The 27,860-nt window shown below is 39.7% G+C and overlaps 1 protein-coding gene across 3 annotated transcripts in view; it reads right to left on the reverse strand.

Moving 5' to 3' along the window:
* The window catches only part of LOC121378813 (RUN and FYVE domain-containing protein 2-like), a 74,235-nt gene that overhangs the window by 38,276 nt on the left and 8,099 nt on the right, over positions 1-27,860 (reverse strand). For all 3 annotated transcript variants that reach the window (XM_041507140.1, XM_041507138.1, XM_041507141.1), the window contains exons 2-5: positions 19,029-19,199; positions 18,389-18,506; positions 8,937-9,041; positions 2,032-2,155 (exon numbers count right to left, since the gene is read on the reverse strand). In XM_041507140.1, coding sequence (XP_041363074.1) covers positions 2,032-2,155; positions 8,937-9,041; positions 18,389-18,506; positions 19,029-19,199 — 518 coding nt within the window. The remainder of the gene's footprint in view (positions 1-2,031; positions 2,156-8,936; positions 9,042-18,388; positions 18,507-19,028; positions 19,200-27,860) is intronic.

Consider the following 27,860-nt stretch of genomic DNA (forward strand, 5'->3'; position numbering starts at 1 on the left):
AAAAACATTCAAACTTTCATTGTTATTTTAAAAAGGGCAGCAAGAACAGTCTTTTAGGCTGTTAAACCTCCAACCCAAAAAACACCACACACACACACACACCAAATCAAAACAAAACAAAAGCCCAGGAACTGGGAAGGTAATTTTTTTTGATGAAATTCTTCATTTGCATATTATATGAATTTTGCTAATCTTGCAGACACCAGTCAAGTTTTAGTGACTTAAGAACCATCAGTAAAAACTTTGTAGTGTGCATAAATCATAAGTAATACTTATAATATACTCTTCAAAAGAAGAAATACAAAACCACATTGTCGTAACATTTGGAGAATTGATTTAATTATTGAATGGTGAGTCCGATAATTACCAAATGTTGCAGGATTGTTCACAATTCACTCTAGTCCATTGTGAGTAAGTGATAGGACACACCACCAAAGTCAAGGTCATCTGGAGTCAATACCGGGTGTGGCCTCCGCGTGTGTTGATAACTGCCTGGCACCGCCTGCCCATTGAAGCAACCAGAGTACGGATGACGTCCCGGGGGATGGTGGCCCACTCGGCCTGCAAGGCTGCTGCCAGCTCGGGCAGGGTCTGGGGCTGTGGTTGTCGCTGTCGGAGGCGTCGGTCCAACTCGTCCCATAGATGCTCAATTGGGTTCAAATCCGGTAATATCGATGGCCAAGGAAGGACATTAATGTTGTTGTTCTGTAGGAAAGCCGTTGTGAGACGTGCTGTGTGAGGCCTGGCGTTGTCATGTTGGAACACTGCGTTGGCGTTGGCCATAACTGGAACGATGTGTGGCCGGAGGATCTGGTCAATGTAACCATGTGCATTCAGGTTGCCCTGCACGTGGACCAGGTCAGTTCTGCCAGTGTGTGAGATGGCTGCCCACACCATGACACTACCCCCGCCGAATCTGTCCACTTCCTGCACGCAGTTTGCCGTATAACGTTCACCACGACGCCTATACACGCGACATCTTCCATCATGACGTCGGAGCAGAAATTGGGACTCGTCACTGAACCACACCTGTCTCCATCGCATTGTCGATGAATCTGGCACCACTGCAGTCAGAGTCGACGGTGTTGTGGTGTTAAGATGACACCTCGAACTGGACGTCTGGCACGAATTCCTACCTCACGTAGGCGGTTCCGTACGGTCTGGTCGGATATCCTGCGCAAACCTGGTATTGCTGCGGCTGTGGAGGTGGCAGTTGTCAATCGTTCCCGAAGGTGGCGTACCCGGATGTAGCGGTCTTGCCCGGGGGTAGTGACCCGTGGTCGACCGGATCTAGGGAGGTCACGTGTTGATCCATGTTGCTGGTAACGGTCCCACAGTCTGGAGATGGTGCTTGGGGACACATGGAATGCCCTGGCAACGGCCGTTCTGGATTCGCCTGCGTCTAGTCGGCCGATGGCATTGTTTCTCTGCGGTTCACTGAGACGTGGCATGTCCTGGATTGTCAACTGTCGGCCAGATACAGAGGCCAGGCAAGCGAACACCCTGCACTTTTATACTATCGGTGTTCATGTTGCACATGCAGACAACGCACGTGCAGTGGTGACATGGTTTGCACGTGGCTGCGTTTTTGCGAATATTCACATTTTGGAACTTTATTGTACAGTAGCTGCGTTTTATCAAATGTAACCGTGGGAATGTGTTTGGGACATGCAATGACCTTATATTCACAAAGCATGAACCGGTAGGAAACATAAAATCGGAGTTATAACCCATTTGTACCCTTTTGCGTTTCTTTTTTGGAAGAGTATAGTATAAGAAATACAGTGTGCAAAATCAGCTGTAGTACAAAATACAAAGAGTTGTAGTGTGCAAAAACAGCTGTATTGTGCAAATTGGCTATAGTATGCAAAAACGGCTGTGGTGTATCAAACAGCAGTAGTGAGCAGAAACAGATGTTATATGCGAAACTGCTTTAGTGTGTAAACGTAGATGCACTGTGTGAACTAACAACAGCTGTAGTGTGTGAAAAACCAAATGTGGTGTACAAAACTAGCTGTAGAGTGTATGTACCGGCTGATCCAAGTCTTCCCCCTTAATACAGAAGTTACAGTCGATGACGTTCAGACCGACGAGAAGTCCTGCGATCACGATCCCTTCATCCTCTATCAGAAATGCTCCCGGCTCGTAATATTCACTGTAAACAAACAGAACACTTGTGTAAAGTTTGTTTTGTTTAACAACACCACTAGAGCACATTGATTTATAAAACATCGGCTACTGGATGTCAAACATTTGGTAATTCTGTCATATACATGTAGTCTTACAGAGGAAACATGCTACATTTTTCCATTAGCAGCAAGGGATCTTTTAAATGCACCATCCCACAGACAGGATAGCACATACCACAGCCTTTGATATACCAGTCATGGTGCACTGGCTGGAATGATAAATAGCCCAATGGGCCCACCAACGAGGACTGATCCCACACTGTGACCGCCCATCAAGCGAGTGCTTTAACCACTGGGCTACATCCTGCCCTGAATACTTGTATAACAAAACACATTAGGATGTAGATATATTACAGTGGAGATATCTTCATATGCAATATTGGTTTTCATAAATTTACTAGGAAGCATGAGCAGTTTTCAACATTTTCAAAAATGTACAAAAAGTACACATTTTTAGCTACAATGTACCTCCACCATCTGAAAAGAGTCCATCAAAATTAGAAAATTTGTTTCTAATTTTCATTATTATTCATACTTACCTAGTACTAGCACAACAACAATGCTATACGACCCTGAGTTATAACCTCCACTGCAGAATTATCTCCCCTTGCCGGATGTATAACCTACACTCACGCATGGGTAGACCATATATCCTCGCTATCGATTCAAAGTCCGGAATGACTGAGTCAAAAAAGACCTCCCTCGGGGCGGGTGGGAGGTAACGGTTGTTGTGCTAGTACTAGGTAAGTATGAATAATAATGAAAATTAGAAACAAATTTTCTAATAGTCTTATTCAACTTACCGTACTAGCACAACAACAATGCTATAACAGACGTGATATAACACCGTTAAAGCACAGGAATTTAACATTAAAGGGAGGAGGTAAGAAAACAAGGACGACTAGCTTACCCATTCAACCAGTAGTGTTCGTCTCAAGTAATGATACAGTGAAAAAGCAACCCACATCATACGAGGTATAAAATGTCAAAGTGACTTTTAAATTGAAGAACTACAACCCCAATTAAAAGTAAACCAAGTAAACAAGGTGAGGAAACCCGCACACCAAGTAATGGTAAAAGACACTCAACTGCCCCAGATAGTCAACCATCCACCCACCACTCTCCAAACAGGAGGTGGAGAACTATCTCCCAGAAAGACTGCCGCTAGCGACTGGACGAAATAAGGGTCGCCCCCTACTCGTGGCCCTGTGCACCGAAATGAGTTGCTGCCCTGCAATGACTGACTGAATCCGCCGAGTTCCGTCCAGACCAACAGCCATATCACGGAAATAAAACCGGTCAAACGTGTGTCGACCTTTCCAAAATCCCGCACTCATGACCTTGAAAATGTCCAAAGAATCATGGAAATTAAGGGAAGCAGAAATCGCCCAAATCTCATGAGGTCGAACGGAGATATTCCGCAGAACATGATCACCCGACTTCTCATATGCCAGTTTGATGGTTGCAGCAATCCATCTCGACAAAGCATTCTTCGTAATGTCTCCTGGTTGGCGTGTGAAAGAGATAAACAGTCTCTTAGTGTTTGCTGGAGATTTCTAGTATGCTCCAAATAGAATTTCAATGCCCGCACTGGACAAAGAAGTCTATCAGAATTATCCGCAGAAAGCGTACGAGATAAACACTGAATGATGGCTGGAGGAAACTCTTCCCCTGGCACCTGGTTCTTAGCCACGAAAACAGGATCAGTACGTAATGTAACTGACCCGTCCATATTGTAATCCACCAAATCATGCAAAAAAGCATGAATCTGACTAATACGACGGCAAGCCGCTAGTGAGACCAGAAACAAAGTTTTCCACGTCAAATGACGAAGACTGGCGAATTTCAAAGGCTCGTAGGGCTTGCCTTTGAGTGCATGCAGAACCAGAAAAACATTCCATTTAGGCAAAATGGAAGGCTTCTCAACAGTGTTTTGCAACAACTTAAGCAAGTCATGCAACACGAGATTCGGTGAGAAATCTTGATGTCCACACTGCCTCAGAGTAGTGAAAATGGACGACCTGTGACTTCTCACTGTTTGAAACTTCAGCTGTCTTTCTTGGACAAGAGCCAGAAAGTACTCAGCTAAGTCATTAACAGTAGGCGACAAGGGATCCACGTCCCTCTCAGTCGCCCAATGAACCCAAGCGCGCCAGTGACACTGGTAGACCCTCTCCGTAGACTGGCACTTCGAAGAGGAGACGAGCTCAGCAACCCGTTTAGAAAAGCCTCGGTTTCGGAGGGAAACCCCGACAACCGCCATGCGTGAAGTCGAAAAACCTCTGGCTTTGGATGCCACTCTGTCCGACACAGTCTCTGACTGAACAGATCGGGTATCAACGGCAACCGCACCGGCTCCTGCACTAAAAGTGACAGGAAGGGAGGAAACCAGGCTTGAGCTGCCCAACTCAGGGCTACGAGCGTGACACGACAAGGTTGCTGTCTGATCTTTGCCAGAACCGTGCCAAGCAGAACCGGAGGGGGAAAGGCGTAAAAATCCAGTCCCATCCAGTCCATGCTCAACGCATCGTACTCCAGTGCCAGTGGGTCTGGTACTGGCGATACAAACACTGGCAACTGACTGCTCAGGCGAGTGGCAAACATATTGAGTTGAGGACTCTCCCACAACTGAAGAACTCAATAAGCCACCGTCCGGTGCAACATCCACTCCGTCTGAACCGGGGAACGACGACTCAAAGCGTCCGCCAAGACATTCACGGACGAAGGAATGTGTTTGGCCGATAACACCACTCCCCAATCGTCGTACCATTCCAGAATCTCCAAAGCCGCAAGACTCAATGACAGGGATTTGGTGCCTCCCCACCAACTGAGTTACGCAAGGAGTCCACACCCCTGACAGATGTTGATCCAAAAGGTGTGCACCAAACCCCTCGAGGGAAGCATCGGTAAACAGGACCAACTCTGGAGAAAGTGGGTGTAAAGGAATGGCCTGGGACATACACTTGTCCACTAGACACTCTTGGATCGGAAGAATGAACCAAGGCCCCAGTGGTATCACCAAATCCCAGCTGAGACCATCCCGCAATCGGGACAAATGCCATTGAAGCGGTCTCTTGAACCGTCTAAACCACACATTCAGCGCCGCCAGAGATTCGAGATGGCCTATCAACACATGGAGCGTGTGCACCGACGCACTTTGCTCCAACATCCTGAAATTTTGAAGTCGCGAATCCGTCGGAAGAACGGACACCTCCACAAGGTTGAAAACCACCCCGAGATAAATGAAAACCTGAGTTGGCACTAATTCCGACTTGACCCAATTGGGAATAAACCCCAATCGGAGAATCATGCCGATCACGAACTCCACGCCCACGAGACATGCCGTCTGTGACGCTGCCGGAATTAACCAATCGTCCAGGTAATTGTGCATCCGTATACCCAGCAGATGTACACGCCCCACCACTGCCTTTACTACCCGAGTAAAGACGCGAGGGCTTGTGGCCAATCCGAATGGCAGAACTTGAAAACTCGGAAGCTCTGCCGTCGTAGAGGAACCACAAGTACTTCCAAAAATCCCGATGGATTGGAACATGCAGGTAAGCGTCCTTCAAATCGATGGACGCCGCCCATTCTCCTACCTGAAGCAAAGCGTGAACAGACTGAACCGTCTCCATCTTCATAGATGGAATAACGACGTAAGAATTCAGCGACTTCAGGTTTAGAATTGGTCGCCACTCGCCATTCTTCTTCTGGGCGAAGAACAGATGGGAATAAAATCCCGGAGTGCCCAAATCCACCTCCTGGATGGCTTTCTTGTCGAGATACTCGACAACCATCTTCTCCACCAATACTCATTTGTCGACAGGCAGTACTGCAGGTAACCGGGGGGAGGATGTCAGTGGAGGGGGTGAAGAAAACGGAATTCTGTATCCGCTGCGGACAACCGACAAAACCCATGGGTCCAGATCTGGCAGTCTGCACCAACTTTGAACAAAATGGCACAATCTGCCCCCCACAGGAAGATCTACTAACGGAACCTCCGTAAGCAGATGTCGATTGTCCACGCACCCTCATCCTGGCTGCTTCCAACCCCTGGGTGCCTTGCCCCGAGCGGAACCACGAAAACGTGCCGGCTTCCCCCGAAAACGTCCCTGTTTCGATGAACCATGGGCATTACAAGACTGCACGCCCGAATCAGACACCACAGGGATCTGATAACTGTCAAGAAAAGTTGATTTCTTAACAGGTGGAGGCTTAAAAGTAGACGCCGCCTGGCGCTTACAAGCAGTTCGGAACAGAGCAGCAGTGACGAATTTCGCCACTTCTTGGTCCATGACCAAGTTAAAATTGGTCCCAAAAAGTAAGGTTTCCCTTACTGAGCGACTACGAAAGTAGGTTTAACCACACCCGTCGCTCTCAGTCCCGTCCAGGTAGTGATCCCGACGCAGAAGTAGACTGTTGGCAAAAACACGCCCAGCAAGTTGAGCGACGTGATGAGAGGCTTTAGAAGCCGCCAACAAACAACCCTTAGCCATTGGCGGAAGACCCGTGACTGCTTTATCTAATCCAAATAGGAACGTACCTAAATGGTTATTGACTTGAAAAAGAAGTTTAGATAACCTCTCCAAAGTCTCTAAATCCTTAAGTGGCACACTGACATTAGGAGATGGGTGGCAGTCTGCCTTCACCCTAGCGGAAACGACTGCTGGATGTGAAAGGAAGGAAGCTCCCAATGTCTTATACGAAGACGTGGACAAAACCTTCGCCGCAGACAACAGTTTCCCGGTAGCTAACGCTGCCAGAAACTCTTCCACCACTGCCCCCAAAATACGATCGCTACCCGCAATCAAAGCATCAATCTCCGCAAGAGATTCATGCGCCTCGTGCGCTAACGGCAAGCCGAAATCCTGCTGCGGAGCGTCCGTCGCTAAAGGCCGGTTTCCAAACGAAACACCCTTGTAAGACTGAACAGCCTCCTCCGACGGAATTGCATCCACGCACACCAGTCGGACCTGTTCCCGTACAAAACCAAGAACCGCCTGGTAATCATAATCGCCGTCTGGCGTACCATCGGCCAAATTGGGAATCTCGTCAAGCACCGAACCTGGTGCCGACCCTTCCCCCGAACCACACACTGATTCGGAGGGAAAATCCTCTTCCGAAGAAGATTTTTTTTTCAAAGGACACGCCATGCGCTGACCGTAACGGAAATGAAACTGCATGGGCACGACAATGCAGAACAGCCGAATCTGCAAATTGGTCCAAACCCGGTCTCGCCAGAAACCCCGGCGGTGGAGGGACTGGTGGAGGCGATTACCCTAGCCTGGCCATGAAATTCCCAAAAAGAGAAACATAGTCCCCCCGAGTCCGCCCCTGAGGGCGACCCGAAACCATCGGACCCTGAACGAAAGGTTCCGCCCACGCAGTCGAGGGATAACGCCTGGAACCTCTACCCCAATCTGACAGGTCCGGATTGACCATCGGTGTAGACACAGGCGCACCTAAGAAATCTGCAGTTTCCCTGATCCTTGCCGAAGCAGACCGTCAAGAAATTCGTACACGTACAAATCCTGCGCCGAATTCTGAACCCAACGTACCACGTGTGGATTAGCCAACCCAGTTGACATAGCCACATGCGAATGATCTAAAAGTTGACAATGCTGTACAGGCACCCCAACAACAGAAGGGACGCCCACTGGCGTAGCACCCGAAACAATGCTACCTGGCTTCATGACCGAGACAACATTGTGAGACTTCGCGATTTCGCCAAGTGGCTCGATCACCGAAGTAGCGCCGAAAGACACGTTGGCCGAAACGGCGCCCTCGGACGCCACGACCAACCCTGCACCAGAAATCTGGTGAGACAAACGGCGCCGCGAAGCAGACTTCATTCTAGAGCTAATCGACCCCTCCACAGAAGGACCGATAACCCTGCCCCCATCAGCAAGATGGGAGTCGGAACTGAGAGACACAGTTGTTCCTGCCACGACTGCACTCCCTCCGACTGACACCCCCGTTACAACCGTAACCGGCGCTGCCTCCACAGACGGAGGCAAAAGCAAATCCCCAGGTGGAACGGAGCCCGACCTGGAAGAAACCTTCCCTGTCTCAGCCGAAAGAGGGAGCAACAGCGCCCCCGACTGCCGGCAAATCGGTATGGAGCACGACCCCGGAGGTTGCCATTGTGCTCCGCCCATCCCGTTCACGTCTAATCATCCTCTTTCGCTCGGCGTCTTTTGACAGCTTCTTAGCCTTCCCCCACATGGAGGGGGACCAATTTACACAGATATGACACTGGCATTCAAAACAACAAGAACGACATGTCCGACATAACAAATGCTGATCAAACTGGGGCAGTCGTTTAAGACAACCCCCCTCGGCATACACAACCAACCGGTTGGAGCCCGAGGAAGCCGTGTCAGATATTAACCACCTGTGTAAATCACCCAAAAGACCTCGTATGACAGAGTAAAACAAAATTACAAATTAATAAACAATTTAACAATTTGACCAAAATTTTACTACAGAACTCGAACACGAGGATGGAGGACTACAGAATCAAAAACAAAGATATACGGTCTACCCATGCACAGGTGTAGGTTATACATCTGGCAAGGGGAGATAATTCTGCAGTGGAGGTTATAACTCAGGGTTGTATAACATTGTTGTTGTGCTAGTACGGTATAAGACTATGTTTGATTTTGGCACTGGATATTTTTGTTTACAATTACAGTGAAAAATGTATCGTAATACATAAAATATAAGCGTGGCTGTAAAGTGCTGTACCTGAGTAGATTGTCTTTTTTCTCTATGAGCAGTTTAAAGTAATCTGCCAGTGTTTTCTGCATCAAGGCCAGTCGGATCCACGCACGGGCTCGCCCTAACGCTGTCCTGTAATAAAACAACACACTATTATTGCATTTAGACAGACTCTGAACAACTAACGCCGTCCTGTAATAAAACACACTACTATTGCATTTAGACAGTCTCTGAACAACTAACACCGTCTTGTAATAAAACAACACACTACTATTGCATTTAGACAGTCTCTGAACAACTGACGCCGTCCTGTAATAAAACAACACACTATAATTGCATCTAGACGGTCTCTGAACAACTAACGCTGTCCTGTAATAAAACAACACAATACTGTTGCATTTAGATGGTCTCTGAACAACTAACGCTGTCCTGTAATACAACAACACACTACTACTGTATTTAGACAGTTTCTGAACAACTAACGCCATCCTGTAATAAAACACACTACTATTGCATTTATACGGTCTCTGAACAACTAATGCCGTCCTGTAATAAAACAAAACACTACTACTGCATTTAGACAGTTTCTGAACAACTAACGCCGTCCTGTAATAAAACAACACACTACTATTGCATTTAGACAGTCTCTGAACAACTAACGCCGTCCTGTAATAAAACAACACACTACTATTGCATTTAGACAGTCTCTGAACAACTAACGCCGTCCTGAAATAAAACACACTATAATTGCATTTAGACAGTCTCTGAACAACTAACGCTGTCATGTAATAAAACAAAACACTATTATTGCATTTAGACAGTCTCTGAACAACTGACGCCGTCCTGTAATAAAACAACACACTATAATTGCATCTAGACGGTCTCTGAACAACTAACGCTGTCCTGTAATAAAACAACACAATACTGTTGCATTTAGATGGTCTCTGAACAACTAACGCTGTCCTGTAATACAACAACACACTACTACTGTATTTAGACAGTTTCTGAACAACTAACGCCATCCTGTAATAAAACACACTACTATTGCATTTATACGGTCTCTGAACAACTAATGCCGTCCTGTAATAAAACAACACACTACTACTGCATTTAGACAGTTTCTGAACAACTAATGCCGTTCTGTAATAAAACCACATACTAATATTGCATTTAGACAGTCTCTGAACAACTAACGCAACACTATTACTGCATTTAGACAGTCTCTGAACAACTAACGCTGTCCTGTAATAAAACAACACACTATTACTGCATTTAGACAGCCTCTGAACAACTAACGCTGTCCTGTAATAAAACAACACACTATAATTGCATTTAGACGGTCTCTGAACAACTAACGCCGTCCTGTAATAAAACAACACACTATTACTGCATTTAGACAGTCTCTGTACAACTAACGCCGTCCTGTAATTAAACAACACACTATAATTGCATTTAGACAGTATCTGAACAACTAACGCTGTCCTGTAATAAAACAACACACTATTACTGCATTTAGACAGTCTCTGAACAACTAACGCAACACTATTACTGCATTTAGACAGTCTCTGAACAGCTAACGCTGTCCTGTAATAAAACAACACACTATTACTGCATTTAGACAGGCTCTGAACAACTAACGCTGTCCTGTAATAAAACAACACACTATAATTGCATTTAGACGGTCTCTAAACAACTAACGCCGTCCTCTAATAAAACAACACACTATTACTGCATTTAGACAGTCTCTGAACAACTAACGCTGTCCTGTAATAAAACAACACACTATAATTGCATTTAGACGGTCTCTAAACAACTAACGCCGTCCTGTAATAAAATAACACACTATTACTGCATTTAGACAGTCTCTGAACAACTAACGCTGTCCTGTAATAAAACAACACACAATTACTGCATTTAGACAGTGTCTGAACAACTAATGCCGTCCTGTAATAAAACAACACACTATAATTGCATTTAGACAGTCTCTGAACAACTAACGCAGTCCTGTAATAAAACAAGACACTATTACTGCATTTAGACAGTCTCTGAACAACTAACGCAACACTATTACTGCATTTAGACAGTCTCTGAACAACTAATGCCATCCTGTAATAAAACCACACACTATTACTGCATTTAGACAGTCTCTGAACAACTAACGCTGTCCTGTAATAAAACAACACACTATAATTGCATTTAGACGGTCTCTGAACAACTAACGCCGTCCTGTAATAAAACAACACACTATTACTGCATTTAGACAGTCTCTGAACAACTAACGCCATCCTGTAATAAAACAACACACTATAATTGCATTTAGACGGTCTCTAAACAACTAACGCCGTCCTGTAATAAAACAACACACTATTACTGCATTTAGACAGTCTCTGAACAACTAACGCTGTCCTGTAATAAAACAACACACAATTACTGCATTTAGACAGTCTCTGAACAACTAATGCCATCCTGTAATAAAACAACACACTATAATTGCATTTAGACAGTCTCTGAACAACTAACGCAGTCCTGTAATAAAACAACACACTATTACTGCATTTAGACAGTCTCTGAACAACTAATGCTGTCCTGTAATAAAACAACACACTACTATTGCATTTAGACAGTCTGAACAACTAACGCCATCCTGAAATAAAACACACTATAATTGCATTTAGACAGTCTCTGAACAACTGACACAGTCCTGTAATAAAACAACACACTATAATTGCATCTAGACGGTCTCTGAACAACTAACGCTGTCCTGTAATAAAACAACACAATACTGTTGCATTTAGACGGTCTCTGAACAACTAACGCTATCCTGTAATACAACAACACACTACTACTGTATTTAGACAGTTTCTGAACAACTAATGCCGTCCTGTAATAAAACAACACACTACTACTGCATTTAGACAGTTTCTGAACAACTAACGCCGTTCTGTAATAAAACAACACACTAATATTGCATTTAGACAGTCTCTGAACAACTAACGCCGTTCTATAATAAAACAACACTATAATTGCATTTAGACGGTCTCTGAACAACTAACGCCGTCCTGTAATAAAACAACACACTATTACTGCATTTAGTCAGTCTCTGAACAACTAACGCTGTCCTGTAATAAAACAAAACACTATAATTGCATTTAGACAGTCTCTGAACAACTAACGCCGTCCTGTAATAAAACAACATACTACTACTGCATTTAGACAGTTTCTGAACAACTAACGCCATCCTGTAATAAAACACACTACTAGTGCATTTAGACAGTCTCTGAACAACTAACGCCATCCTGTAATAAAACACACTATTATTGCATTTAGACAGTCTCTGTACAACTAACGCCGTCCTGTAATAAAACAACACACTATAATTGCATTTAGACAGTATCTGAACAACTAACGCCGTCCTGTAATAAAACAACACACTATTACTGCATTTAGACAGTCTCTGAACAACTAATGCAACACTATTACTGCATTTAGACAGTCTCTGAACAGCTAACGCTGTCCTGTAATAAAACAACACACTATTACTGCATTTAGACAGGCTCTGAACAACTAACGCTGTCCTGTAATAAAACAACACACTATAATTGCATTTAGACGGTCTCTAAACAACTAACGGCGTCCTGTAATAAAACAACACACTATTACTGCATTTAGACAGTCTCTGAACAACTAACGCTGTCCTGTAAAAAAACAACACACAATTACTGCATTTAGACAGTCTCTGAACAACTAATGCCGTCCTGTAATAAAACAACACACTATAATTGCATTTAGACAGTCTCTGAACAACTAACGCAGTCCTGTAATAAAACAAGACACTATTACTGCATTTAGACAGTCTCTGAACAACTAATGCTGTCCTGTAATAAAACAACACACTACTATTGCATTTAGACAGTCTCTGAACAACTAATGCTGTCCTGTAATAAAACAATACACTATTACTGCATTTAGACAGTCTCTGAACGACTAACGCAACACTATTACTGCATTTAGACAATCTCTGAACAACTAATGCCATCCTGTAATAAAACCACACACTATTACTGCATTTAGACAGTCTCTGAACAACTAACGCTGTCCTGTAATAAAACAACACACTATAATTGCATTTAGACGGTCTCTGAACAACTAACGCCGTCCTGTAATAAAACAACACACTATTACTGTATTTAGACAGTCTCTGAACAACTAACGCCGTCCTGTAATAAAACAACACACTATTACTGCATTTAGACAGTCTCTGAACAACTAACGCAACACTATTACTGCATTTAGACAGTCTCTGAACAGCTAACGCTGTCCTGTAATAAAACAACACACTATTACTGCATTTAGACAGCCTCTGAACAACTAACGCTGTCCTGTAATAAAACAATACACTATAATTGCATTTAGACGGTCTCTGAACAACTAACGCCGTCCTGTAATAAAACAACACACTATTACTGCATTTAGACAGTCTCTGTACAACTAACGCCGTCCTGTAATTAAACAACACACTATAATTGCATTTAGACAGTATCTGAACAACTAACGCCGTCCTGTAATAAAACAACACACTATTACTGCATTTAGACAGTCTCTGAACAACTAACGCAACACTATTACTGCATTTAGACAGGCTCTGAACAACTAACGCTGTCCTGTAATAAAACAACACACTATAATTGCATTTAGACGGTCTCTAAACAACTAACGCCGTCCTGTAATAAAACAACACACTATTACTGCATTTAGACAGTCTCTGAACAACTAACGCAACACTATTACTGCATTTAGACAGTCTCTGAACAGCTAACGCTGTCCTGTAATAAAACAACACACTATTACTGCATTTAGACAGCCTCTGAACAACTAACGCTGTCCTGTAATAAAACAACACACTATAATTGCATTTAGACGGTCTCTGAACAACTAACGCCGTCCTGTAATAAAACAACACACTATTACTGCATTTAGACAGTCTCTGTACAACTAACGCTGTCCTGTAATTAAACAACACACTATAATTGCATTTAGACAGTATCTGAACAACTAACGCCATCCTGTAATAAAACAACACACTATTACTGCATTTAGACAGTCTCTGAACAACTAACGCTGTCCTGTAATAAAACAACACACTATTACTGCATTTAGACAGCCTCTGAACAACTAACGCTGTCCTGTAATAAAACAACACACTATAATTGCATTTAGACGGTCTCTGAACAACTAACGCCGTCCTGTAATAAAACAACACACTATTACTGCATTTAGACAGTCTCTGTACAACTAACGCTGTCCTGTAATTAAACAACACACTATAATTGCATTTAGACAGTATCTGAACAACTAACGCCGTCCTGTAATAAAACAACACACTATTACTGCATTTAGACAGTCTCTGAACAACTAACGCAACACTATTACTGCATTTAGACAGGCTCTGAACAACTAACGCTGTCCTGTAATAAAACAACACACTATAATTGCATTTAGACGGTCTCTGAATAACTAATGCCGTCCTGTAATAAAACAACACACTATTACTGTATTTAGACAGTCTCTGAACAACTAACGCCGTCCTGTAATAAAACAACACACTATTACTGCATTTAGACAGTCTCTGAACAACTAACGCAACACTATTACTGCATTTAGACAGTCTCTGAACAGCTAACGCTGTCCTGTAATAAAACAACACACTATTACTGCATTTAGACAGGCTCTGAACAACTAACGCTGTCCTGTAATAAAACAACACACTATAATTGCATTTAGACGGTCTCTAAACAACTAACGGCGTCCTGTAATAAAACAACACACTATTACTGCATTTAGACAGTCTCTGAACAACTAACGCTGTCCTGTAATAAAACAACACACAATTACTGCATTTAGACAGTCTCTGAACAACTAATGCCGTCCTGTAATAAAACAACACACTATAATTGCATTTAGACAGTCTCTGAACAACTAACGCAGTCCTGTAATAAAACAAGACACTATTACTGCATTTAGACAGTCTCTGAACAACTAATGCTGTCCTGTAATAAAACAACACACTATTACTGCATTTAGACAGGCTCTGAACAACTAACGCAACACTATTACTGCATTTAGACAGTCTCTGAACAGATAACGCTGTCCTGTAATAAAACAACACACTATTACTGCATTTAGACAGGCTCTGAACAACTAACGCTGTCCTGTAATAAAACAACACACTATAATTGCATTTAGACGGTCTCTAAACAACTAACGGCGTCCTGTAATAAAACAACACACTATTACTGCATTTAGACAGTCTCTGAACAACTAACGCTGTCCTGTAATAAAACAACACACAATTACTGCATTTAGACAGTCTCTGAACAACTAATGCTGTCCTGTAATAAAACAACACACTACTATTGCATTTAGACAGTCTCTGAACAACTAATGCTGTCCTGTAATAAAACAATACACTATTACTGCATTTAGACAGTCTCTGAACAACTAATGCTGTCCTGTAATAAAACAACACACTACTATTGCATTTAGACAGTCTCTGAACAACTAATGCTGTCCTGTAATAAAACAATACACTATTACTGCATTTAGACAGTCTCTGAACAACTAACGCAACACTATTACTGCATTTAGACAATCTCTGAACAACTAATGCCATCCTGTAATAAAACCACACACTATTACTGCATTTAGACAGTCTCTGAACAACTAACGCTGTCCTGTAATAAAACAACACACTATTACTGTATTTAGACAGTCTCTGAACAACTAACGCCGTCCTGTAATAAAACAACACACTATAATTGCATTTAGACGGTCTCTAAACAACTAACGCTGTCCTGTAATAAAACAACACAATACTGTTGCATTTAGACAGTTTCTGAACAACTAACGCCATCCTGTAATAAAACACACTACTATTGCATTTAGACAGTCTCTGTACAACTAACGCCGTCCTGTAATAAAACAACACACTATAATTGCATTTAGACAGTATCTGAACAACTAACGCCGTCCTGTAATAAAACAACACACTATTACTGCATTTAGACAGTCTCTGAACAACTAATGCAACACTATTACTGCATTTAGACAGTCTCTGAACAACTAACACTGTCCTGTAATAAAACAACACACTATTACTGCATTTAGACAGGCTCTGAACAACTAACGCTGTCCTGTAATAAAACAACACACTATAATTGCATTTAGACGGTATCTAAACAACTAACGCCGTCCTGTAATAAAACAACACACTATTACTGCATTTAGACAGTGTCTGAACAATTAACGCTGTCCTGTAATAAAACAACACACAATTACTGCATTTAGACAGTCTCTGAACAACTAACGCAGTCCTGTAATAAAACAAGACACTATTACTGCATTTAGACAGTCTCTGAACAACTAATGCTGTCCTGTAATAAAACAACACACTACTATTGCATTTAGACAGTCTCTGAACAACTAATGCTGTCCTGTAATAAAACAATACACTATTACTGCATTTAGACAGTCTCTGAACAACTAACGCAACACTATTACTGCATTTAGACAGTCTCTGAACAACTAATGCCATCCTGTAATAAAACCACACACTATTACTGCATTTAGACAGTCTCTGAACAACTAACGCTGTCCTGTAATAAAACAACACACTATAATTGCATTTAGACGGTCTCTGAACAACACTGAGTCCAAGGGCTTGTTTGGAATGGCTGCTACTTAATAACAAAATCACTAGGGATATATATCCATTAGTAGCTTATACCTATGTCTGAAAGCAGCACAAGTAAAGAAGACTAAACATAATTATATTTACTTTAATAACTATAATCACTAGTTATTATTAGGTTAAACTTTAAGCTGATGTGATGTAGTGACTGGTGACCAGACATGAAAGGTAATTTCACTGGACCAAATTTAATAGCTATAGACTTGATAATATATTTTATTTGTAAAATATGACATGGAGTGTGAGAGAAGAAACCGGGAACCACTGCCACCACATAAGATACTTTTAACCATCAGCATCAAGGGATATTTTATCTGTTCATTAGTATAAAGGATGGCATGTACCAACATCGCCTTTGATACTGAGTTGTGTTGCACTGGTTATAACAACAAAAAGATCCAAGGTTATAGATAACAGCAAAATCTGTTAACTGTCAAACAACTAATCCATCAGAAGTGGAATCATCAAAAAACTGATAATCGCGTTTTCCGGATCTTTTCTCTTTCCAATTACAATGTTAAATGTCAAGTCAGAAGACTGACTTCAATTAGATCCTTACATCAAACACAGGTGTTTTCATACAACTGGCAATATGTTTACAATGTCAAGTGACAGGTGCAAATTGGTTAGTTGATTAGACTCAGGCAGAACCGATCAATTCAGACTTTTTGACAGCTAGGGTTACGTTCGACAAAGTACCAAATTAGCCAAAGAAATTGAGGTTATATAAAGTAGGTATCAAGAGAAAAGTGCACAAATGTTTATAGAAGCTCCAATTAGATTTACAACATGAATTTACTTTGATATCATATTATTTGCTAAAGTAGTTAGAAAAGTGGAAACATTTATTATAAGAGGTAGAAATAATAGACAATCTACATGTAGGTAAGAAAACTAGCTGTACATAGAGATTATTTTAAAAATGGATTTGACAGTTAATATTAATCATCATCTTACCATATTTAGATTTAAATGTCTAAAAGTCTTGGTTTCTCTGAGAGGGTAAAATGGTTATGGCACCATATCCAAATATTTTTGGCAAAACTAATGACTCTTATCATTACTGTATGATTTTCTTAACCCTAACCCTAAACCTAACCCATTTTCTTTCTTGGGGATGCCTCCAATACCCCCTGTCAACTGCAGTTGCATTCATCATACACATTGTAAATATTCAATTCCATAGCGTCATACCCAAAAATGTATTTCTGTCAGAAACACTGAAAGTATATAATATGTAACTAGCTAGCAGCATATTTAAATAAGAAAGTTGTTTCACTGACTACCCTTTAGTAGTGAAGAAATACACTTAACATGTTTGTTCATAGGCACTATTCTAGTAATTCTCGAAAGCATTAAAACTGTATCAATGTACATTTTGAAAAAGCAAACAAAGTATTTTGTATCATTGTTATTGGAACCTTTCCTAGTTTGTCTGTAAGTCTCTTTTGTTATATGCAATATAGCCATTTCTTAAAACAAAACTGGTCAGCAACAATCCAATACAAAGTTTCAGTGTTCTGCAGAAGTTAAAAAATAAATAAAACAAGCATTCTGAGACTACTGCTAAAGCAATACATGTCCCCTACCGGGCCAAATACATTTTAATATCTCCTAAGTTCAAGAGCCAAACTCCATAAAAAAAAGGGTAAATTGACTAGGCCTTCTCCATAATGTATATGAATTAATTAATATTATGACTGAAAATAGCTCTGTAGACATATTTACTTACTTGACGTGTGGCATGTCGCGAACACTGGTAGTGATTTCATTAGCTTCTGGTGCAAACTTCTCGATGTTCTCGAGGACTCCCCAGAACTCCCGGCGGTCACGTAACAGTCCCTTCTTTGCTGTAAACAACCGCAATTACTCATTAAGAAATCACTACATACCAACAATTACTCATTAAGAAATCACTACATACCAACAAGTTAGAATAAATGATCAAACTAAGAAGACTAGCAAATAATTTGAAAATGTTAAAATTTAACAAATAAATCATTGTTCTATTGTGGGGCGGGACATAGCCCAGTGCTAAAGCATTCATTTGATGCATGGTTGGTCTCCAATGGTGGACCCATTGGGCTATCTTTCATTCCAGACTGGTATATCAACGGTCATGGTATAAGGTCTACAGACAACTATAAGGACTACCCGGTACAAACAACCGTGGAGTTGATGAACAATCATGGGGTTTATGAACATTAATCATGGGATGAACAATCTTGAGATCTACATCTAAGTGAGCTGAAGGAAAATGTCAGGAGTCCCCCAAAGCCCAGATTACCAAAACCTATGCTTTTTTTAATAATCCATTTTTTTAATTGCAGATCTTTGTATATAGCGTGTGTAGTAAAGAGACGATGCCTTACGTCGTAAGCCGTGTCGCAGGATGTGTTCGAGGACGACGAAGAACTGCTGTAGCGGCACATGGTCGTCGTCCAGCATGCGGCCATGGGCGAGGGATGAGTCAATCAGCTCCTTGATGATCAGCTTGGCCACGTTTAGCAGGTTCGCACGCTCTATCACCTTCGGATCCTGACCTGAACAACACAAAAACACTCAACACTTAAAACTTGTTTATGCATACAGAGCAAGGATGTCATTAATAGCCAGCAGTCGGTGATTTTTTACTGACTTTGTAATAAATTGTCGCAGGGTATAAAATTATTATTATATGGACAGAGAATTTAGTGGGGAAAGAAAAGTGATCTTTCCCTAGGGAAAGAAATCCCCCCCCCCCCCCCCCCCCCCCCAGATACATTTTGATGTTATAAACAGTACTTTAAAAAAAAGAAAGAAATGTTTTACTTAACAACACTCTCAACACATTTTATTTACGGTTATATGGCGTCAGACATATGGTTTACGACCACATAGATATTGAGGAAACCAGCTGTCGCCACTTCATGGGCTACTCTTTTCAATTAGCAGCAAGGGATCTTTTATATGCACCATCCCACAGAAAGGGTAGTACATACCACAGCCTTTGATATACCAGTCATGGTGCACTGGCTGGAATGAGAAATAGCCCAATGGGCCCACCGACACGGATCGATCCCACACCGACCGCGCATCGAGCGAGCGATGTACCACTGGGCTATGTCCCGCCCCCAAACAGTGCTTCACTATAGGTGGTTAACTGTGTGTAAAAATACCACTGGGCTACGTCCCGCCCCCAAACAGTGCTTCACTATAGGTGGTTAACTGTGTGTAAGAATACCACTGGGCTACGTCCCGCCCCCAAACAGTGCTTCACTATAGGTGGTTAACTGTGTGTTTGAATACCACTGGGCTACGTCCCGCCCCCAAACAGTGCTTCACTATAGGTGGTTAACTGTGTGTTTGAATACCACTGGGCTACGTCCCGCCCCCAAACAGTGCTTCACTATAGGTGGTTAACTGTGTGTTTGAATACCACTGGGCTACGTCCCGCCCCCAAACAGTGCTTCACTATAGGTGGTTAACTGTGTGTAAGAATACCACTGGGCTACGTCCGGCCCCCACTCAGTGCTTCACTATAGGTGGTTAACTGTGTGTTTGAATACCACTGGGCTACGTCCCGCCCCCAAACAGTGCTTCACAATAGGTGGTTAACTGTGTGTTTGAATAGTTTCCATGCTGGAAATCATGTCAACAACTAATTTACATCATCAGCCATATGTATGTCACAGCTGTGACGCAACACTGCCTCTTGTTCTCAACTTACAAACTTATTTTCAACAACAGTATCATTCGAAAATCTTCCATAAATTAATAAATATTGAAAATGGGTAATAAACAGAATACTCAACTCACTACTCGTGAATTGATGGTATCCTTCCCGAGCCTTTGGTGAGGGAAGGACAACATCAATTCACAAGTGCAAGATAAATGGTATTGCCAAGTAGAGAGTTGGGTATTCTCTAAAGAATAAATGATTCCTGACAGAAATTAATATTTTATAGTCCAATTTGCATATACATGTACTGACAATCATCTTATAAATGCTTTTGTAAGCTAGCTTGTTCCTAATTGGTTAATATTAGCTTATTATTATTTCATTTTCAATTTCATTATAGAGTTTTTATTTGTTAGCAACAAGTTTTAGAGATTGGTATACAATTCTAAAACTGTAAATATAATTGCTAATCAACTATCGCTAAAATCTAAATTTTGAAAATAAAACTGTTTTCTTTGATACATCATAAGTACTTCAGAGTTATGAAGCAAAACTAACAAATCAACTGTTAAGAGAAGGTTAAACCAATGATATATGTAACATACTTCCTGGGTGGGTGGGTGATGGGGGGGGGGGGGTAACGATATATACAAATTAATGATTTATGAAAGCATATACATGAATAACAACAGAAGCTGATTTGTTTTGATTCATCTACATGTACCGTCGATATATTTACTCACTCCAGAGTCCCACAACTAAGCAGTAACAGGGCTATACTTTGTGGAAAGGGGGAGGAGGGGGTGGGGGGGGGGGAGGGGGCAGTTATTGCCACCAACCACCCCAAAATAATAAAAATAATAAAAAGGTACCCATTTTGTCTGTCAGGAGAAGACCCTATATATTAATGTGGAATTACATGCAATTAAATTTCTCAAAGTTAAAGTTTGTTTTGTTTAAAAACACCACTGGAGCACATTGCTCAATTAATCATCAGCTGTTGGATATCAAGTAATGGAAATAAATGCAAAACTTTAATGTTGAACTAAATGCAAAGGTTGATGCCATCACCACTGCCACTGGTGGAAAAGGAATATGTATCTCTGATATGAATCCACAATCTTATAATAATCTTCCAAGTTTTAAAAAATTTCAAAACCAACCCACGTTGTCAGGTGATCCTGCCAGAGAGCAATGTGGTATGAGATAATTACAGGTCATCACAATTTACCTACAGGTGGTCACTTACATATCTTGATTATCTCAGCAAAAACATCAAAACATACAAACATATGGCTGTGTTCTTACACAGATCAAAGAAAACATGTGAAAACTCAACAGGCAAACTAGCAGGTTATTTAGTAGTCAAAATATACGCTCCTGAAATGTTAATGAATTTATGAACACATCAAAGGCTAAACATAATTAACAAACACTGCATGGAATCATGTTAAAATGTTAATTTTATTAATGAAGTATCCTCTGTAATAAAAAAAAACACACGATAGAGAGGAAAATGGTAAAAATGATGGGGAAGGGTAAATGCCTACAGTTACTTGTGAATCTTAAAATGAGAATTATGAACATCAACTTTTGGCATCATAACTACCCACCTATGTTTAAAAAAATAAAAACAGATATAATCACAAGAAAATTAAAAATAGAGTCATATTATTTTAAATATTTTGAGATATCTATTTATCTTATTTCATGATAATATGCACAAAATTCCAAAGTGGTTCCCGACATGCATGAGATTTGCTACACGACAGATAATCTTCACACCCATACAAATCACATCTTTCGGAGCAAGAGTTGGCAGATATGACACATATATTTATTGAAATTTTGCTTAATCATACTTTTCATAAACCTTCATTTTAATAAAAATTTAGCAATAACTGCACTGCACTTCTATCTGAAATGAAATCTGGTGCATGACACTTCTGATGAGGCTCCCAAATTTAATGTAATTTTAAAAAACAACTCATTAGCTATCACAAATCTTTATAATTTATTTAATTTTCTTAGTAATTATCTTTCAAACATGGATCTATGCAAAACAACAAGTGAACTCTTTTCATGTCATGGTACACAAATTGTGCAGGATTCCACAAATCCCAGATTTTAGATTGGAAACAAAAGATTATAAGATGGAATTTTAACAATTCCAGTGGGATCTTATTCCTAAATACAATCGGATACTGCTACCAAGAATACATTAAGATGTACACATATATGTACATATATGTGCCTAATACATAGTAGTAATAATCATCATTATAGAAAAAGAACAACAACAACAACAGCAGCTATAAAACTCTTTATTTAAAGGCGACACTTTCAGTACAAATAGAATGAATGAATGAATGAATGAATGAATGAATGAATGAATGAATGTTTAACGACACCCCAGCACGAAAAATACATCGGCTATTGGGTGTCAAACTATGATAATGCAAATAAATAAAGTGATATCAACATCAATATAAAAATTCAATGTTAAAACAAAAACAGTGTAAAGAACTGTGCCAAAAATACAAATACAAATATCACAGAATTTTACGGACACCGAATTTTACTCTAAACTTCAATTTGTGCTGTATTGGCCATTCTCAAAGAGAATGTTACACCCCTGCACCACGGTGAGGTTACAGCACGCACAGGGGCAATACAAATAGAGGCCAGTCTCCCATACATGGTCTTCTCCAAGCTACATCACCATTTAACATACATGTACATTCATACTTGATAGCTGCAGCTGAGCTAAATGCATTACATATAACTGTACTTGTTGTTACCGGGTACTCTTGATATAAACATGCTGGAGTTTTGACTAGTTTTCATACATAGGTCTATGTAAACAATTTTTTTTTTTTTAATATTTATTACCCAGATCGCAATAGCAGTGTCAGGGTTGGGGCCCTGATTCACTGCTGTACATAAAGATACAAAATAACACGACATATTAAAGCAACAGTTTATATACATGCGGACAGTGTTTTTCGGATCGGGGATTTTTTTTTTTTTTAAAAGAGTGAAAAAAAAACAAGAAGCAGGAGAAAAAGATAGAGCAACATAGTAATGTTGCAGAAGAGAAGAAAAATCACCGTTATTGTTAATGATTGTTCTCCATGAGTGCCTGTTTTTCTTTGTCTCAAAACAGGTAAAACAGTAATTATGTGAACATTTATGCTAAAGTATATTGTGTGCAAGCCTCTTAATTATTATCGAACAGATTAAACCATGGAGCCCATACTTTGTTAAATGTTTCGTAATTACTACTTTTATACAGAATAAATCTTTTATTTCATATTTTTTCTTAAGCATGTTTTTACAGCGTTGATTTCTAAAGCTTTATTCTGAAATTCTGTAACATACACCTAATATTTTATGTTAATAATTAACCAGTTTAAAAAGACATAATTTTCATCATTAATCATAACAAACATAATCATATTTTTATTAAAACTGATTCTAACTCCTGACTTGGTCAGTATCCAGGTTTGTACCGATTCTAACTCCTGTCTTGGTCAGTATCCAGGTTTGTACTGATTCTAACTCCTGTCTTGGTCAGTATCCAGGTTTGTACTGATTCCCGTAAATTCTTTACCGTATTACACTCAAAAAATAGATGTTGTATTGTTTCTGGGTAACTGGTAGTCAGTATCCAGGTTTGTACCGATTCCCATAAATTCTTTACCTTATTACACTCAAAGAATAGATGTTGTATTGTTTCTGGGTAATTGGTAGTCAGTATCCAGGTTTGTACCGATTCCCATAAATTCTTTACCTTATTACACTCAAAGAATAGATGTATTGTTTCTGGGTAATTGGTAGTCAGTATCCAGGTTTGTACCGATTCCCATAAATTCTTTACCTTATTACACTCAAAGAATAGATGTTGTATTGTTTCTGGGTAATTGGTAGTCAGTATCCAGGTTTGTACTGATTCCCATAAATTCTTTACCTTATTACACTCAAAGAATAGATGTTGTATTGTTTCTGGGTAATTGGTAGTCAGTATTCAGGTTTGTACTGATTCCCATAAATTCTTTACCGTATTACACTCAAAGAATAGATGTTGTATGGTTTCTGGGTAATTGGTAGTCAGTATCCAGGTTTGTACTGATTCCCATAAATTCTTTACCGTATTACACTCAAAGAATAGATGTTGTATGGTTTCTGGTTAACTGGTAGTCAGTATCCAGGTTTGTACCGATTCCCATAAATTCTTTACCTTATTATACACTCAAAGAATAGATGTTGTATGGTTTCTGGGTAACTGGTAGTCAGTATCCAGGTTTATACTGATTCCCATAAATTCTTTACCTTATTACACTCAAAGAATAGATGTTGTATGGTTTCTGGGTAACTGATAGTCAGTATCCAGGTTTGTACTGATTCCCATAAATTCTTTACCTTATTAGTATATTACACTCAAAGAATAGATGTTGTATGGTTTCTGGGTAATTGTTACAAAAGCTACACATACTTGAATCAACATAGTGAATCATGTGTAAAAATGTGTTGGTGGTTTAAAATTGTATGGACTATTTTATATTGAAACCATAATAAAGTTGAATCGTTCATGCACTGAAAAGGTAATATATAGTACCTTTTTCAATCACTCCTGTCAATAATAAATCCTTTTTGTGCATATTTTGTTTGTGCTTTAGGAGTTATGGTTTTATAATTTATTAAATCATACATTTCCTTGCATCCTGATTGTTTTTTTAACAAAACTTTTAATTTAAAAGGAAGAATGATGTTGGTGCATAAAATATCATCTACAGTTTGTGGGTTATGATTTTTCTCTAGTATTTCTTTACACTGTGTTTTATTTGACTTTTGAATTTTTATATTGATGTTGATCATCACTTCATGTTTTGAATTACCTTAGTTTGACACCCAGTAGCTGATGTATTGTTCATGCTGGGGTGTCGTTAAACATTCATTCATTCATTTTCTCTAGCATTAACCAACTAAGTAGTGTGTTTTAAATTTCGCATTTTAAGGCCTCCTTCTTTATAATCTGGAGTTATTAAATCGCACTTTAATTTTTCGGGCTTGTTCTGTCAAATAAATTTAAAGAATAGTGTATTAATTTTTTTAAACAACATCTCTCCTGGATTGGGTAAGGAAATTAAAAGATGCATTATTTTGGGTATTATGAGCATTTTAAGTACCCTTATTCTTCCTAAGGATGTTAATTTTCTAACAGATTACAATTTTAAGGAATTTTGTATTTCTATTAGCTTAGAGGCATAATTAAGTTCAATAATATTTTCTAAATTAACTGGGAATTGTATACCAAGTAAACTGAATTGTATTGCGCTCCAGTCTAATTTCCATCTAGTATTGTGGTAATTAAACGTCTTTAGAAAACGTTTTGATTCCTATCCAAATGGCTTTTGATTTAGAATAGTTTATTTTTAGACCTGATATTTGTTCATAATAATCTAAATCCGCGAGTGTACTGTACAGGTACTCGGGGGATCCATCTAGAATGAAAGTTGTATCGTCTGCATATTGTGATATTAAATATTCTTCACCATCTATATTTACACCTTTAATAGTTGGATTATTTCTAATAATAATGGCAAGGATTTCAGCACATATAATAAAGATGTATGGAGATGAGATGCGAAAAACGGTCTACTAAAGTTTATATCAGAATGGTTTAAGACCAAAAACAGTGAAGCATTAACTTAGACGAAGTCTCTAGAGCCACCTGTCAAGGGTATTTTAACGCAAAATTAAAAGATTCATACAATAAAATTAACTTTAGTGGAATGTGTTTGCTACTTTTAACAAATAGAATTATAGTTAAATATTCATGCGGATTTCCAGTGATGTTTAATACTCCACATGTATCAGTATTTAAAATTTAATAAAATATGCCTCCCATTCCCCCTAAAAAAAACCCAACAAAAACCCCAACTCACATAGACCTTTATCACAACTCTATTTTCCCCTTATCATTCCATTAAAAAAAGACAGTCGTACAACTACTAATCAATGTTACATGTCTATCCACAAATTATTTATTTATGTATTTATTTACTTATTTATCTTATTTTATTTATTATTTTATTTTATTTTATTTTCACTATCATTTATATCAGATACATGTACATACAACTTCACTTGAAATAATATCTGATATTTACAAAGTTTTAAAACATATATAAGCCGTCACACACGAAAACCTACAACTTAGCATGACGCCAGAAACCGAATAAATGTGGCTTAACGTTTGACGTCATTTGTAAACGCGGAAGTAAAAGTTGACATGCTGTTTGTTGTTTGTTTTGAAGAATTTAGAAGATGACATCTTCTTCTTTACAGGAAGATCAGTTTGAAGTAAACATATATCTGTATGTACAATAGTGTTTGGTTACTATTTTGTATTTTGTACCTGAGAACATTGGTTGAGATTGTTAGCGATACCATCAGTATTTTGATACACATTTACAAGCATAGGGAGAAGTCCTATATATCGATATGTTATGCAAGTATCACATGTTTTTATAACATGATTATACATAACATAAAGTTCAGGAACTTTTCCAGTTATATACAATATTTATAAGTTAGACCAAACATCAAATTAGGATCGTGTCGGGTTGCATGTATCTACCACTCGGTTAGGCCTACCTGTTCTGTGGACTACAATCAACACCACTATTTCTACTCCTATTTTTATTTATAATCTAAATACTGAAAACTAAATCATTTCCTACAAAATATACTGACACACAATGAAAACACAAAAACAACTTTTGATTGCAAATAACGACAAACTATTAATGAATTGATGGATAATGTAATATGACATTAATGACTGGTATTCATGAGATACATTCACATGGAAACATGGCCAGTTATCACCAGTAATCGAGTTGCATTCGTAATTGAAAAGTTCAACCCCCCCATATGAAGGTCAGTATCTGGTGTGTCCACCATTGGCCTGTAAGCATGCGTGAAGACGACGGGGAAAGGATTGGCACAAACATCTCAAATAAGTCACAGGAATGTTCCTCCACTCCTCCTGCAATGCCTGTGCAAGCTCAGTGACGTTACGCGGTTGTGGCAGGTGGTGACGTAACGGGACGTTGACCAGGTCGAGGTCGATCACGGACACTCCCGGTCTGTTGATGACGTTCAACAAGTCATCCAATAGTTGACGACTCTGAAGGTCCTAGCAACTTGGCTTTGCGAAGTCCCCCCTTGAACCATGCCCAACGCTTGCTCCCTTTGTTCTTCTCGGAGTCTTGGCATTCTTAATGTGACGAGGAATATGACACTGTTACATGACTTTTATGTGTCCACATACTGGCATTTCATGACTGAGCATGTAGTGAACGCATTTCACACCATTTTGTGTTTCTGTATATCTGTAACAACACTACATTATTAGTTATTTATTTTACCATCGATTGCAAACAAATTTACTGTCGTCTGCACACACATTGCGGTATGGTAACAGAAATGTTTCATTTATATACCTTTATTATACGTCATGATGTCACTGCATAAG

This window comes from Gigantopelta aegis, chromosome 8 (genome assembly GCF_016097555.1).
Source record: "Gigantopelta aegis isolate Gae_Host chromosome 8, Gae_host_genome, whole genome shotgun sequence".
Lineage (NCBI taxonomy): Eukaryota > Metazoa > Mollusca > Gastropoda > Neomphalida > Peltospiridae > Gigantopelta > Gigantopelta aegis.